Below are 15519 nucleotides of genomic sequence, written 5' to 3'. Positions count from 1 at the left end.
TGTTAATACTGAATTGACATAAATTGTAATAGCTTTAAACATAAATATTGTCTGATAAGCAAAACGGGTTAAGATACACACACATTATACTATATGAGACATGCTGGAGTTGAAATTTGATTCTTAAACAATGAATCATCATTATATGACCGCAACCCAAGATCTGTGATAATTACATTTCAAAATCAAACAAAACCCCAAACAGTTTATCTGAAGGACCAGGTGATTGTTTTTCTATAGGAACCTATCCTTGTATACAATCTTAAAGTAAATAGTATTAATATTATTATCATATCTGTTAAACAGTGTACAATAACTTATTAAACACAACTTTAATCTGTGTTGGCACGCGTGTTACTTTGTAATTTTCTCGTCTGAAGTAATCAGCTCATGACAGCTTTATGAATAACTACCAAAGTCACTCCACTGAGAATCCATTGCTTTTAAACAAACATCTAATATTAACATTCAAATAAACTATGACTTTGTCTGTAATGATCATGTATAAACTTACTCAAATTTGTTGTTACATCCTTTAAGCTCTTGATTTTCCTCATTAACTTTCCCAGTTTGGGTTTTGATGTCTTACAGACCATGGAGTCTAATTTAACTTTTTTGTCCACCATTTTGACAGAAGGGGCTTCCTAGGGGGCCCGGGGTCGGCAACCCAGCCCAGGACCTGACCCAGGGGTCACATGTCACCCACCCATCCAGCTACTGCCTAATCCTTCATGTTGTATGCACCTTGATTCACTATTCCAGCTGGTCGTTTCCTCGCTGGTTATTGTTTAAATAATGAACTTTTAAACCAAACACAATGTTTAAATCCTAAACTTCATTACACAACACAATCTTGTTTCAGCAGTAAGGATTTAATCCCTCTTGCAAGTCCAGTGTTTAACCCTGTTGTGATTGAGCAATCCCACCGCCCCCATGTTTGGCAGATTTCCACCTGACCTCGGGCCTGTATTTACTCTGTGTCACACAGTTTATAGCTTATTTGCCTTTTAACCAAACAACTGATACCTTACACCCCATTCCCACACTGCTACTATTCATTCATCATACAATTGTATTACTCATAAAAGGTAATTATGCTATTTAAAAACAACTTCCTCATCAATATTTAAATCATAATTTTACAGGACACTATAAAAAGGTTTTATATGTCCGAGTCATAAATCCAGCTCTCAAAAGTAGATCAGCAGAGTTTATATTTGCTGTTTTTTAAGGCATGTGACAAAAGCTGACATCAGCTTATTGTGCCACCGATACAAAGCCGTAAGCCCAGGCTGAAAGGTTACAAAGCCCGGGTGTTTGAAAGCAGTGATCCGCACCCTGTACACAGCCAGGCACCCACACTTATCTTCTTACTAATCATCTCATTATAGCCCCATTTCCACAACCATAAACTGCCCACATTGTTCATACACTCATATAGCTTCCACCAATAAAGAAAACTGCCATTTAAACTGCAGTGCTCAGCTTTAACCATATCTTCACCAATCTGCTGTTTAATTGTGTGACATTGAGATTTTCCCACTTAATAATGTAAGAGATTTGACCACAAGAAAACCATGAGCAACATTCATACTATGTATACTAATATTTTAACAGTACAATTTTATTTTTATGAAATTCCTTGACAAACAAGCAGATCTATTATGGGTGGACAATCTAGACTGAGCTAATTACAAAATTAAATCATTTGTTTCACCATCTAGACAATTCAGACAATAGACTTAACATACATACATAAATAATTGGAATCAATAGGTAATGGGTTTGAGCTCCAGTACAGACATGAATAGCCAAAGTTTCATTTTATCTGTCTTCAAAATTGAGCTCAAATTAATATGCATTAAGGCATGCATGCCAGTAGTGAGCTGTTACCTTTACCAATGGTGAGCTATTACCTTTAACATTGTTGAGCTGTTACCTTTACCAATGGTGAGCTATTACCTTTACCAATGGTGAGCTATTACCTTTACCAATGGTGAGCTATTACCTTTACCAATGGTGAGCTATTACCTTTTAACATTGTTGAGCTGTTACCTTCAACATTGTTGAGCTATTACCTTTACCAATGGTGAGCTATTACCTTTACCAGTGGTGAGCTATTACCTTAACCAAATGGTAAAGCTATTACCTTTAACATTGGTGAGCTATTACCTTTAACAATCGTGAGCTATTACTTTAACAATAGTGAGCTATTACCTTTAACAATGGTGAGCTGGTTATCCCCCCCTGACTGGAATTCATACAGCGCCACAAAAAGGTTAGGGTCGTCCTCCCCGGGGTTCACCAGCAGGTTCTCCTTAGACATCCACTTTGAGCCAAGCGAGTCAAGCCCGCCACTCGGGGCATCCGGCAGGGGACGCCCGCCAAACACTGCCTCTGGAATTGTAAATAAATGACTTAAGTCTGTGCATGACTTGACTTCACTTCATCACAATCTCATAGTTATGATAATGCAGTAACTAAACACGCAGTAACTAAACACATCACAGATTATACAGAAACTGACAGGATTAAACACTACAATAGATCTACCTAATGTGACCATCTTCTACGAAGCTCCTGCTCTGACCGGAGTTCCACACACATGGTCATGTCAACATAAACACTTTCCAATGTTCAGCATTATTCATTCTACATAACGTTTACATACATAATATCATATATACACAATTTTCAGCTGCCATTTATATAATCACCCTTCCAAGTATTTCCGTGTCTATTGTAATAGAAAGCAAGACATGGTTAACCTTAACTGCCTGGTGAAATGGCATTGTTTCATTCAGAATTAAAAATGTCCACTGGTTTGTGTTATCAAAGTCCATTTAAAAAATGTCCATTTTGCTAAACTTACATTGCAAGACAGCAAGTCTGGAATCACAATATATGAAACAAACAAATCACTGTATTTAAGTGATTTTTTTCCTGTTTAACTTTTGAACAATTCATTTCTCCATGCTCTAAACTCACATTGAGCCCTCAATCTTTTACAAATGATCTTTCCCTGTACTGAAAGCCCCTTACGTTTTGAGCCCGGACACAATACAGCAGTAGTGGAGTGTATTTAAGGTGTAGCTGGTTGTCATTTCAGACAGCTCAACTTTATCAATTGAAAACCCTCCTAAATAAACAGTCATCTAACACTTCAACTTTCAAAACAAGCAATTGAACAGAAATAAGTGTTTTATCTCAAGTTCTTTTATCACTTTTCTACCAAAATGACCAGACAGAAAAATAGCAGTGCCTATTCATACAGTGCAAAATACATGTAGATATTTAATGGGAACTCCAAATGTTAAGGTCAAAAGTTTGTAAAATCTATGATCAAATTAAATTGTTTTCAAAAAAAAAAATATTTTGTCAAGAGACAAGCCTTTCATTACTGATGCGAATGTATACCTGGTCAAATAATACCTTGTCAAATTATACCTAGTCAAATTATGCCTGGTTAAATTATAGTAAAGTTATATCTGTTCAAATAATATGTGGTCAAATAATATGTGGTCAAATAATATGTGGTCAATTATTATGTGGTCAAATAATATGTGGTCAAATTATACCTGGTTAATTTACACCTTGTCAATTTATACCAAATCAATTGAAAAAATATCAAAACAGTTGCAGGCAATACTGACATAGAAGAACAGAACAGAACAGTAATATAAATAAATATGTTACTGTTTAGAGAAACTTCTTTCAATAGATAGAGTATATGTTTTGACTTAAATGCAAGATACATGGTACAATGCAGGTACATCAGTATTGTAAAATGTAGGTATATCAGTATTAGATGGATGCTCCCAAGTGAACAACTGCAATTCCCATTAAGCCCGGGTGAGTAATTCCTGATAGACAGTTGCACAATCCCAGCCTGGTCCCCCCCCCCCCCGACTCTGGTACCTGGGTCTGCCAGCTGTGAAGTGCTGCCTCACACAAACACACTCAACATCATAGGATTGTTTATACCACATATGTTTATACCAATTATACACAGATACAATATTATAATGTAGAGTTCATATTTATGTGTTAAATTTGTTTTCAAAACCATCTACATCTCATTGACTGGTCAAGTTTGGAGAATAAAGACTACATACAAATTTAAGATGCATATCACATATAAGTTGCTCTTTCTTTAATTTGTGCTTTCATTTTGATATTATCAAAAAATGCATACATTATGTAGATCTATTTTTTGTATTTAAAATATCAAAATTCAAAAAATGCTTTTACAAGATATATTTGTTTTATTTTATGAAACATTTAAAATATAACAGATACATTTCAAAAATATAATCTAGGAATGAAACCTATCTACTGTATAAGCCTTGTTAAGGTATATTGAAATAACAAACGCACTAAGTAAAGTTCTTTGTTCCAAATACTATGCCCATAAACATTACCAAGTTTCGTAAAAATTGATCAAAACAAATTAATCAAGTACTAAACAGTATAGGTGATTTTGATTAAAATTAGATCATTCAAGGCCGATAAAAAGTGGTGGTGAACAGGATCTGGCTTTTTATTAAAGTTGAGATATTCAGCAGGTAGGAAGCTGTCCAAATGAACTCGCCCGAAGTCAATCTCACTTGCTCCATCAAATTGTTAACGTAACCTAGAACTATTTTGCAATTTTGCAGCTCACTGCTAGATATTATTTCATGTTGTGCGATTAGCATTTTCATACATGCAGCTTTCCCCGAGATGTTCTCAGTTCAAACACTACTTTTTGCAGATATCTTATATTGTATAATTTAAGTTATGATTCTCGGCATAATGTGAATTGTCCAACAGCACACTGTAATAACGGTTATTGGGTGTGATAGGAGCCGGAGAGATACATTGGGACATTTAGTTCTACACACATTATGTTGGCTTGTTATCCTCTCGGTTGTTTTCCTTGAACTATTCATTATGGAATAGGGCTTCTAAAAGTTGACAATTTACTGGTCTGGACCATTTGTTACCAATCCAGTATCAGAAATGGCTTAAAAAATCCGTCTAATTTGTTATTTTTTTCAATTTCAGTTCAAAACAGCTGAATCAGTAAAAAATGTAGAAATTGTAATACACAAAACAGTGTATTTTATTTGATCAAAGAGCTGTTGAATTCGCCGTCTTATTCACATGTAAACAAATGTCACACGATTGCTATAAAGATTAGCATTAAAGGATGTCATTGTTAATCCGCGAGAGCCATAAAATTCCTATCTAAAGGATTTCATAAGCGACATGCTTAAATAACTGCAGGGACTGACCGCTAATGCACTGCTAACATCATTTTTAGAAATGATGACGAAAAAAATTGTTGTCGCAAATAATGACAATCCCTAGCAGGAAACCTTACTCGTGTTCAGAAAACTCATAGAGTAGGACACACTTTTCTTGACCAAAACATTGAATTTATTGTCTGACCACTTTCTGCCGGGTATAAGTCGGCCGAGCCCTTAAGATGGCAGCATTCCTCATAAAAAACGTCTCAGAAAAATGATAAGAATCTGATTTAAACTTAATTTTGTATAAATAACAATCTAAATAGACTAAGGCGGCTGTTAATAATCGCTTACGAATTGCCGCACCGTGAATAATTATTGCGAAAATGGGGGGGGAGGAATACATATATTTATGACAATTATGATGCAAGACATGGTCATAGTGTTCTCGCTTACCACATGCAAGACATGGTCATAGTGTTCCCGCTTACCACATAACATTATCCACTTTGACCACTCTGACATATTGATACTGGTGAAGTACCCAGTGAAATGTGTATAATACGGCTTCCCTGGAGTCTGCTGTCCTTGTACATAAAAAGTGGGGATCACAGTATCGTATTCAAATAATAATTCAATGCTATAAAGTAATATATCGAACACTCATTCGTTCAGATAAAAGACTATCAAATAGGAAAAAATACATCATATTTTATTATATTATGACAACATTGCGATCTTCATTCACCTTTACATCGGCTGACGTCAACTGTGTATACGCTGAATGATGAGATTGCCGGACTCATAGGAGGAATGAGGAGTTTGCGTTTTGAATTTTTTAGACAGAATGATTTGTTTTTATGTAAACTTACAATCCAAACTTCAACTTAAATTGGCGTTCTTGATTTCTGATTTTCAATTGCTATGTCAGGGTGAGGAATCACATGCCTTTTTCACAGAAAAGATAATATGAAAATATTTCTCAGTCTATAAATGACTGTGCTAATTGTCTTCGTCTACACGTGTGTTATATTTAAGATTTGATTGTATTTTAAAGATGCAATCAGTGGTCAAAATTTTAACTTGACGAGTTTTTTAGAATGATGCAACGCTGTGAATTGTTCACATTAAATTACAAATGGAATACACGCATCAATAACAACATCATTGTTTAATTTGAAATCAAAGGCCAATAATCAGGGCTTCTAAAACTTTGGAACCTCAATCAGTCCAGACCCGGCGACGACCATCCCCCCTAAAAAAAAATCCCCCCCCCCTCAAAAAAAAAGACCTGTTCAAAATTCCGATTTTATAGAGATGTCATACATTTTCGCGACGTCTTTTCTGTCAATATTTTTTGCATTGTGGCAATTTGTAAGAGGGCTCTAGAGCCAACATAGCCGATTCCGAAAGTCATTGATACAAGTTTAATTCAAATGAGATTCTCATCGAGTTCTGCGGCGTTTCTAACAAGAATATATATGACGTAAGTGGCGGACTCAGCTGTCAGACTATTTAGTTAATCAAGCGTATCGCTGTTGATATCCTATATATTATTAAGTTAATTAATTCGGTATTTTTATGCTTTCACGGATTTACAATGACATGCATTTATCTTTAAAGCCGTTTTTAACCAGCAATGGTTCTTTATAACAATTTAAATTTAACCGTTTTGTAATCAACAAACGGATATCATGTAATGATCGACGACGACATATAGCCTATTGCCATGTGAAAATATGGACCGATTTTAACACATAATCAGGAAAGCTGCAAGCAGATAATTAACACATAGTTTGTTTAATTGTGTTTTCTGCTTATACCAAAACACGTGATTGGACCGATTACAAGCGTCTGCTAATTAACAGATAGGCTATAGAGTGATCAGCGTAGCGGAAAAAGCAGCTGGTCGCATCGGTCTCATGGTAACCAAGACACTTTTATGACCTATTGGATGTAGTTTTGAATGTGTGAATGACCCATGAATGTTTATGTATTACAATTTCTATATCTTTTACTGGCTTAATCGTTTTGGACCGAAATTACAAAAAAAAATTTAGAAATTTTCGACCGATTTTTTTTACACTTTTTGAAACTGAAATCGGTCTGGCTTGGTCAAAATCGGTCCAGACCGGCAAATTGCCAGTTTTTAGAAGCCCTGGCAATAATGTTATTGATTGGAAGATGAAGATCCACTGTTTTTCACACCTAATGCCAATTTATTATGGGAGGGGTTGGGGAGAGCCACGAATGTGGTTAGATGATATGTCAAGCAAATTATTCCCGATACGCCTTCTGTCGATCAGCCCACCAATTGGATAGCAGATCAGTATGCGATTTAACACCCAACACGCCTTCTTGCTATCGATCAACTATTATGAAAGCATAAGCTGTGTATTGTCAATATTGATTGCTATTTTGATAGAACTTGTCATTGCTGGGTATAAGGCATGTCGGTGCCATTAACGTGTCGTTAATTGGCTTTGCCCCATGAAGGTATGTCGATCCTGCACGCTATTAAGGCCTGGCGGAAACCCTGATAAGAACTGTTACAGTATGCAACATGTAATGTATAGATAAATTTCAATATATGCAAGGCTCATAGTGGTGTAATAACTGGAACTTCACCCAACCCTCGTGATTTGGATTATAAAATACTCCAGCTTGTTCTGTATCATTTCAATAATGCACCAGTCAAGTGTAACCACTGCCCCACCAGGTCCAGGGAATAGCAGGGACTTTGACTTTCGGTCCAGCCAAGCCTGGGTAAAGTCCCCACCCTGCAGAGACGGCCTGCTGGTAAAATCCCCGCCAAATGCCCCAGCACCCAAGGGACCATAGGTAAGGCCCATTCCCTACTATTTTTGGTACGAATACAAAACCACCGCATTCACTCGGCACTGCAGGGCCACCTGGATGGTTAAAACACGGCCCATTTCCCTGGCTTTGCCAGATATACCCCCGGACCTGGAGGGGGGGCGTGGTTACAATTAACTGATACATAACTAGAATGTTAGAGATGGAGTTCCAACTATACAAAGTGGTAGGGCGTCCGGTTTGGGAGAAGAGATTCATAGGTCCAAACCCCAGCCAAGCCATACCATTGAGGTTACAAATGATACCCATAGCTCCCTTGCTGAGTGCCCCGCAGTTAAGGGTAGAACTGAGAAATTGATTTTAAATTTCAGACTGTAGTGACGGTGCTTTTGTTGCTAGTGATGCTGAGAACGGGAAATCATGATTGTGTCTGCTTTGAAAATTTAAAAGATACAAATTAATAACTTAAAACTGATTTGGTCAATGTGTTTTTAACTTCTCTAACTTGTCACAATCTCGTTTGCACATAAACTCAAAGACACATGACTAGAAGAGGGATCACAACACTGGCACTGGAATGACTCATAGCTATAATACATGTATCACTGATTCATTCAATCTTCAGTTAAACCTCCATCCAAGTATAAACAATATAGAGTAAACCTACCATTGTCTTGAGCAAAGTTCTGTATAACTTGCCGATTATCCTTCGACTTTCTTTCTCGTTTTCCTGTTTTTGCTTCTTTTCCTTGTTGAGCCCCCATTCTATCGGGGCTTAACGTGCCTTTGTGCCCTTCACACCACGTATACACATTGCCTAACTCTGCATTGCTTGTGTAAGTTATGAAAACAACTGATAAATGTCACCAACAACAATGGAAAAGGGGAATTTTCAAGCTGTCTTGAAAACAAAGGTCTACTGCCTTCGCTTACAGGCGGCCGCCATATTGGTTTAGATCATCGTTTCAAAACGAGGCTGTCAAGTCACACTAAATGAACTCGGTTATGGGCCGTTGTCGTCTGGTGCGAAAGGAAAGTAAACATTATTATATATGGGACATAATCAAATGATAATAAATTCGGTGAAGAAACCCTTGCATATTTATGATGGTAAGAGATGAAATTTTGTTTCCTTTATAATTTTGACGATTTCAAACGATATTGCCCATTTTACACGTGCATCTCACGCGCGCCAAATTTGATTTACTTACCAATTTGAAGGGATTTTGACATTAACGATGCAGAATAGTAAATTATAATTGACAATAACGTTACACTGCTTAGATAAAATGACAAAACCCGTTTCTCTGACGAAACATTACCGCGTAAACAATCGCAAAGGAAAACAACCCAAGTTCACAGAGTGTAGTTCTTTATAGCATTACTCTCCCTTTGACCATAATAATTAAAAAAATAAAACCCTTAATAATAGTCGGCAAGCAAGATACAGTTGACATAACGCTTGATAAACTCACAGGGCGCTTAAATCAAGCAAAACAACTTTACCATTTATACTAGCATGTTTTACCATTGTTTAAACAATTAGGTGCAGCTTATCCAAAGACGGCATTACAGGTGAGCTTGGCCACTTAAGTTTCAGGAGGGATTGGCGCGGTGCGCCGGGGGTTCCCCGTTTTATCTGATGTGCACGTAGTTAATATACAATTTATTCAATTCGGTGTATAATATTTTGCACAAAACGTTGAAAAAAAATATATATAAATAGTTCAAGTCAGTTGTAAAAAGCCGTTGGTGATGGAAACAGAAACGAGTCCGCGCTTCCATGTGTGCTTCAGCGGAAAAAGAGTGTGAGGGGACCATTGATTGTGCCGTCGTAAGAGTCGTGGCGGTCGCGCACGTATATGTCGATCCTCGAAAATTTCTTGCCCTGGAAGGCGCCGCCCGTGTCACGCACCTGCAAAGAATAATGTAACTGTTGTTTTTGTTATAAAGAAAGTACGTTTTATACTCAACAGTTCACCGCATAATTATGATTGTAATAGCGATGATGAATGATATGTAATGCACCAGTCAATTGTAACCAACCCCCCCCCCCCCCCAGGTCCAGGGGTATACCGGGGATAACCGGGGAAATGGGCCGTGTTTTTACCTTCCAGGTGGCCCCGTAGTGCCGGGTGAATGCGGTGGTTTTGTCTTCGCAAAAATATATCGGGGATTGAGCCTAACATAGGGTCCCTGGGGTGCGGGGGCATTTGGCGGGGATTTTACAATATGTTCGTCCCCGCAGGGCGGTGATTTTACCCGTGGTTGGCTATACCGAAAGTCAAAGTCCCCGCGATTCCCCTGACCTGGGGGGACGTGGTTACAATTGACTGGTGCATAAGCAAGATGCTAAAACTGACCCGGAAGTCGATGAACTTTCTGTATTTCCGGTTGAGTTCCGGAATACAGACGGGTGTGTCGTACGCGATGCCGGGGTGGCTGTCCATGGCGACCGTCACAAACGGTGCCATACCCTTCATGTATGCCTGTAATATACGGATATATGGTATGCAGATTGAGGCGTTAAAATAGAATACACTGCATAAGAAAACCAATATACATTGTACTAAAGACATTAATAATAAATCCAACTATTGGCTGAGGTTATTCCATATATGTAATGTGACGCATCTCGTAGTTGGTATTGTTCTACTCAGTATACTTGTGCAGTAATTTAGTGCAGTCTGACCTGAAGCGTCTGCAGGGGGAAACCGCGCATGTCGAAGTAGCCACCCTCTTCCGGTGAGGGGTCGGGGTAGTAGGCGGTTCCCCGGGCGTGATGACGATGGTTCCCCGTACATTCTATTGTGTCGTAAGTACTGCTGGCCACACAACACTGCCTACTCGACAGACACGAAATAGTCAGTATTAAATTCATGTAAAAATCAATTTAATATGCACACATGTCCTTCTGCAAATGCAAATTATTCAAAATAATCGCCTGGTGTTACCTGTTGACGTGGCCGGCGCACAATGACGGCTTATATAGGCCCTCGCACGTGCTGGATGTCTCTTTACACGTGCCGTTCAGCACCGTGCACTTAGAGTCGTCCGTGGCATGGAGAACGGTCATATTTGACGGATACTCGAATTCGAAGACTGCGCTTTTACCTATGATCCAAGTGATATCAATGATTAAATTTATAAATGGCATCCATTGGTTGAAAAGTATGATGGCATCCATAGATCGAAACTAATGCACCTATAATAACAATGAATCGGTACTACTTGAACAGACATGATGATAGTACGCATGGCTGTAGATTGTACTTGAACAGACATGATGATAGTACGCATGACTGTAGATTGTTCTTGAACAGACATGATGATAGTACGCATGGCTGTAGATTGTTCTTGAACAGACATGATGATAGTACGCATGGCTGTAGATTGTTCTTGAACAGACATGATGATAGTACGCATGGCTGTAGATTGTTTTTGAACAGACATGATGATAGTACGCATGGCTGTAGATTGTTCTTGAACAGACATGATGATAGTACGCATAGCTGTAGATTGTTCTTGAACAGACATGATGATAGTACGCATGGCTGGAGATTGTTCTTGAACAGACATGATGATAGTACGCATGGCTGTAGATTGTTCTTGAGCAGACATGATGATAGTACGCATGGCTGTAGATTGTTCTTGAACAGACATGATGATAGTACGCATAGCTGTAGATTGTTCTTGAACAGACATGATGATAGTACGCATGGCTGTAGATTGTACTTGAACAGACATGATGATAGTACGCATGGCTGTAGATTGTTTTTGAACAGACATGATGATAGTACGCATGGCTGTAGATTGTTCTTGAACAGACATGATGATAGTACGCATATCTGTAGATTGTTCTTGAACAGACATGATGATAGTACGCATGGCTGTAGATTGTTTTTGAACAGACATGATGATAGTACGCATGGCTGTAGATTGTTCTTGAACAGACATGATGATAGTACGCATGGCTGTAGATTGTTCTTGAACAGACATGATGATAGTACGCATGGCTGTAGATTGTTCTTGAGCAGACATGATGATAGTACGCATGGCTGTAGATTGTTCTTGAACAGACATGATGATAGTACGCATGGCTGTAGATTGTTCTTGAACAGACATGATGATAGTACGCATAGCTGTAGATTGTTCTTGAACAGACATGATGATAGTACGCATGGCTGTAGATTGTTCTTGAACAGACATGATGATAGTACGCATGGCTGGAGATTGTTCTTGAACAGACATGATGATAGTACGCATAGCTGTAGATTGTTCTTGAACAGACATGATGATAGTACGCATGGCTGGAGATTGTTCTTGAGCAGACATGATGATAGTACGCATAGCTGTAGATTGAACATTACGGGCTGCACTGCTTTTAACTTGCATTCTTATAATTTAAAATTGGTTTTATAACAAAAAATAGATACACGTCGCATAAACTTACCTAAGATCACCTGAGGTAAAATCCAAGCTTTTAAAACATTCATTTTACCAAATTTAATGAAACTTCATTTACTAAATTATCAGTGCCAACTCATTATTATGGTCAACTTTAGTGACTCCAGAATAAAAAACTAACAATGGTATTGTCCGTTTAAGGAACCACATTCAATTAAAGTACAAGTAATCTCGTGTTTTTCTCATGTGCTGATCGGGCATTTGTGAATTCAAGTGAATCACATGAACTTACACAAGGAAGTAGCATTGTATCAATATTTTATTAAAAGTATCATACTGATGTTTTGGTTAATTCCCCAAAACTAAATATGGACATTCTCTATTCTGGCAAATTAAATGACAATATCTAAGAAAGAAATCTTGCCCTTGTTGTTGTTTTGATTTGTTGTTTGTTTTTGTTTGGGTGGAGAAGGTTGACCTCCCCCGAAAAACTCGGCAAGGTGTAAAAAGTCCTTTACACTCTAAAATTTCAACTAATTCAGCTTTTTTTTCTCTCACTATGAGAATAACTCCAGCTTTACACTTTATTATATTAATATGCACAGAGCTTTACTTCATTGCGACCTAAGATTATTTTTGCATTTATACAAAAGGAAAATTGAGTGAAATATGTCAACAAAATATTGAAAATAAAATAAACAGTTTGGTATATTATCAATGCAAGGAGATGACGTCTACGGGCATGTCCACTCGTGCATGCGTTAATGGAAGACGAGTGTTAGGCCTCCGTTAATCGTGCTGTCGTACGAGTCGTGGATGGTGCGCACGCATATGTCGATCCGGGAGTACCCCTTGTTCGTGAACGCGCTGCCCGTGTCACGTACCTGCACAGACCAACAACATTATTGTTTTAAAGTGAACCACTACTTTGTAATATAGAGAAAATTTGATTGATCGGCAATTGTTTACAATACGCACTAATGAAATGAATTGTATTAGAGAGTACAACGTATATTTTAAATGCATGTACAATGGTCGTGCAATGTCAATACTGACCCGGAAGTCGATGAAACGCCCGTACTTCCGATTGAGTTCTGGGATACAAAGTCGTGAATCGAACGCGATGCCGGCGTGGTTGTCCATGGCAACCGTCACGAACGGTGCCGTTCCCTCCAGGTATGCCTATATATAAAGACACGGTATTTATACATCCACGGAGATTATAGGTATAATATACAATATGAAATAACCATATTAAAGTGAACGTCTGTGCACGTTGCTTAACAAATAGTGTGGCAATATGGAATTGTTCTGATTAAAAACATGATACATGGACTACAATAACTGCATATACGCTGGGCAAGCCTACAATAAGTATCATGCATGAGAACCATAACATGACTTTCACTTAATTTTAGTGATAAATTATTATGTTACCTGAAGTGTCTGTAGTGGGTAATCCCGCATGTCGACGTATCCACCCTCTAGCGGGGAGGGGTCGGGGTAGTAGGCGGTCCCCGTGGCGTGATGGCGATGGGTCCCCGTACATTCTATTGTGTCATGAGTGCTGCTCGGCACACAGCACTGCCTGCACGGTGAATAGGGAACAGAGACAACACCGACTTTATGTATACACGTATCGCTACAAAAGCTTTTGTGCCAAAACACCTTTTAACAGTAGCGATCATAACCCTTTATCAACGTGGAAAATGTTACTGGTAATGGTACAAACCCAGTCTGTATTCATTTTTGCTTAAGGACAGGAAATGTTTACCTGCTGGCATGGCCGGCGCACAACAATGACTGGTAGTGGCCCGCGCATGCGGTCGACGTCTCATGACAAGTGCCGTGTAGTGCTGCGCACTTGGCGTCGCCCGCGGCCCTCACAACGACCACTAGGAACGGATAATTGGACATCGATATGAACAATTGTCATGTGCGTAATTCTAAACGAGTATATGGACCGAATGACAACAATATATTCCACATTAAGACGGCGATGTTCACAATATACATGTATGAACATACGATGACACCTTGAGATTAAATATAACATTGCTACAGGTTTAATGTTATTAAAGTGACATATAGATGGTCCATTATGATGACACGTTTACGTTAAGATTTAATAATATAAAGGTGACCTCTAGATTGACCTATGTTGAAATCTATATGCTGTGTGTTAAATATAGTTAAGGTGACTTGTATAATGCTATTGACCATTATTATGTTACTTGCACATAAATAGTTGATATATATTTATATTATTCATTTTACATGTATAGGTTGTAGGTAGGCTATACCAAATGGAATCTCTGTCTAAAGCGTTAGCTTCATATTTCCAATCCTACTTAACGGGCAGAAAATAAAACAAACAAATATTATGTTAATTTTTAATCAGTTTTTTTTTCGGGCTTAAATATAAAACCTTCTGGCCAGATGACGTCAAACATACTACGCACAATTTGACATATATAAATTATCATGGACTGAACTCAGTTCAGTAAAAGTGGTAAATGAATACACACAAAAAGATATGAGGTGTACCTTATTGGAAAACAAGCATTTTGAGCTCTTTCCATTCCATTTCGACTCGATTAAGATGATTCAAAATTCAAGCCTTTTTGTTGTGATAAGCATTCTGATAATGACCGATATATATATATGTTGTAATTACGAGAGGTGAACGAGAAATTTGTATCTGCTTCTTTAATTTACGGGAATATCGCCACTTACGACTTCGTTTTATCATGTCATTATTAGTATTTGAATTTATATACTATTTAATACTTATTATTATATTGTATAATAATATTATTTGTTTTGTTTAGAAGCCGTAACGCGTAAACTTACCGACAATTTGAGCTAAAGTCCAAGCAATTACAACCTTCATGTTTTGTTTGTAAATGAACTTTATTTGCTACAGGGTTTCGCATGTCTTGTTATCAGAGTTAGGTTCCTTTTATAGCCAGTTCACTTGGTGACCTTATTTACTGTCCGTAATAAAGAACAGTCCGTTTAAGAGTAGCCTTGCATGTATCCAGTGGTTAACACACTCAGTGAA

General features: G+C 37.9%; 3 protein-coding genes across 3 annotated transcripts in view; all 3 read right to left on the bottom strand.

The window, feature by feature from the left end:
* Positions 1-8999, bottom strand: part of LOC128223952 (tyrosine-protein kinase Abl-like) — a 33011-nt gene extending 24012 nt beyond the window's left edge. Inside the window, exons 1-2 of the mRNA XM_052933472.1 lie at positions 8716-8999; positions 2218-2397 (exon numbers count right to left, since the gene is read on the bottom strand). Of these exons, the coding sequence (XP_052789432.1) occupies positions 2218-2397; positions 8716-8812 (277 nt within the window). The 5' untranslated portion in view covers positions 8813-8999. The remainder of the gene's footprint in view (positions 1-2217; positions 2398-8715) is intronic.
* A 702-nt stretch (positions 9000-9701) lies between these two features.
* On the bottom strand, positions 9702-12732 carry LOC128224732 (uncharacterized). Its single transcript, XM_052934717.1, has 5 exons — positions 12502-12732; positions 11003-11162; positions 10741-10891; positions 10412-10537; positions 9702-9963 (listed from the first exon to the last, which is right to left on the bottom strand). Exons 1-5 carry the CDS (start codon positions 12542-12544, stop codon positions 9841-9843), a joined length of 603 nt encoding a protein of 200 aa, XP_052790677.1. The 5' UTR covers positions 12545-12732; the 3' UTR covers positions 9702-9840.
* A 293-nt stretch (positions 12733-13025) lies between these two features.
* Positions 13026-15394, bottom strand: LOC128224733 (uncharacterized). Its single transcript, XM_052934718.1, has 5 exons — positions 15309-15394; positions 14230-14350; positions 13893-14043; positions 13512-13637; positions 13026-13339 (listed from the first exon to the last, which is right to left on the bottom strand). Exons 1-5 carry the CDS (start codon positions 15346-15348, stop codon positions 13217-13219), a joined length of 561 nt encoding a protein of 186 aa, XP_052790678.1. The 5' UTR covers positions 15349-15394; the 3' UTR covers positions 13026-13216.
* Positions 15395-15519: the final 125 nt, after the last annotated feature.

This window comes from Mya arenaria, chromosome 17, assembly GCF_026914265.1.
Source record: "Mya arenaria isolate MELC-2E11 chromosome 17, ASM2691426v1".
Taxonomy (NCBI): Eukaryota; Metazoa; Mollusca; class Bivalvia; order Myida; family Myidae; genus Mya; species Mya arenaria.
Note: the sequence above shows the minus strand (reverse complement) of the source record. Positions and strands in the feature narration are given on the sequence as shown.

Coding starts and splice junctions, on each gene's coding strand:
- LOC128224733 (XM_052934718.1), bottom strand. CDS start 15,348: ATGAAGGTTGTAATTGCTTGGACTTTAGCTCAAATTGTCG. Junction 13,638..13,892: donor ACCCACTACAGACACTTCAG/GTAACATAATAA, acceptor CTTTATATATAG/GCATACCTGGAGGGAACGGC. Junction 13,340..13,511: donor GGCGTTTCATCGACTTCCGG/GTCAGTATTGAC, acceptor TGGTCTGTGCAG/GTACGTGACACGGGCAGCGC.
- LOC128224732 (XM_052934717.1), bottom strand. CDS start 12,544: ATGAATGTTTTAAAAGCTTGGATTTTACCTCAGGTGATCTTAG. Junction 11,163..12,501: donor TTTACCTCAGGTGATCTTAG/GTAAGTTTATGC, acceptor CTTGGATCATAG/GTAAAAGCGCAGTCTTCGAA. Junction 10,538..10,740: donor TCCCCCTGCAGACGCTTCAG/GTCAGACTGCAC, acceptor CGTATATTACAG/GCATACATGAAGGGTATGGC.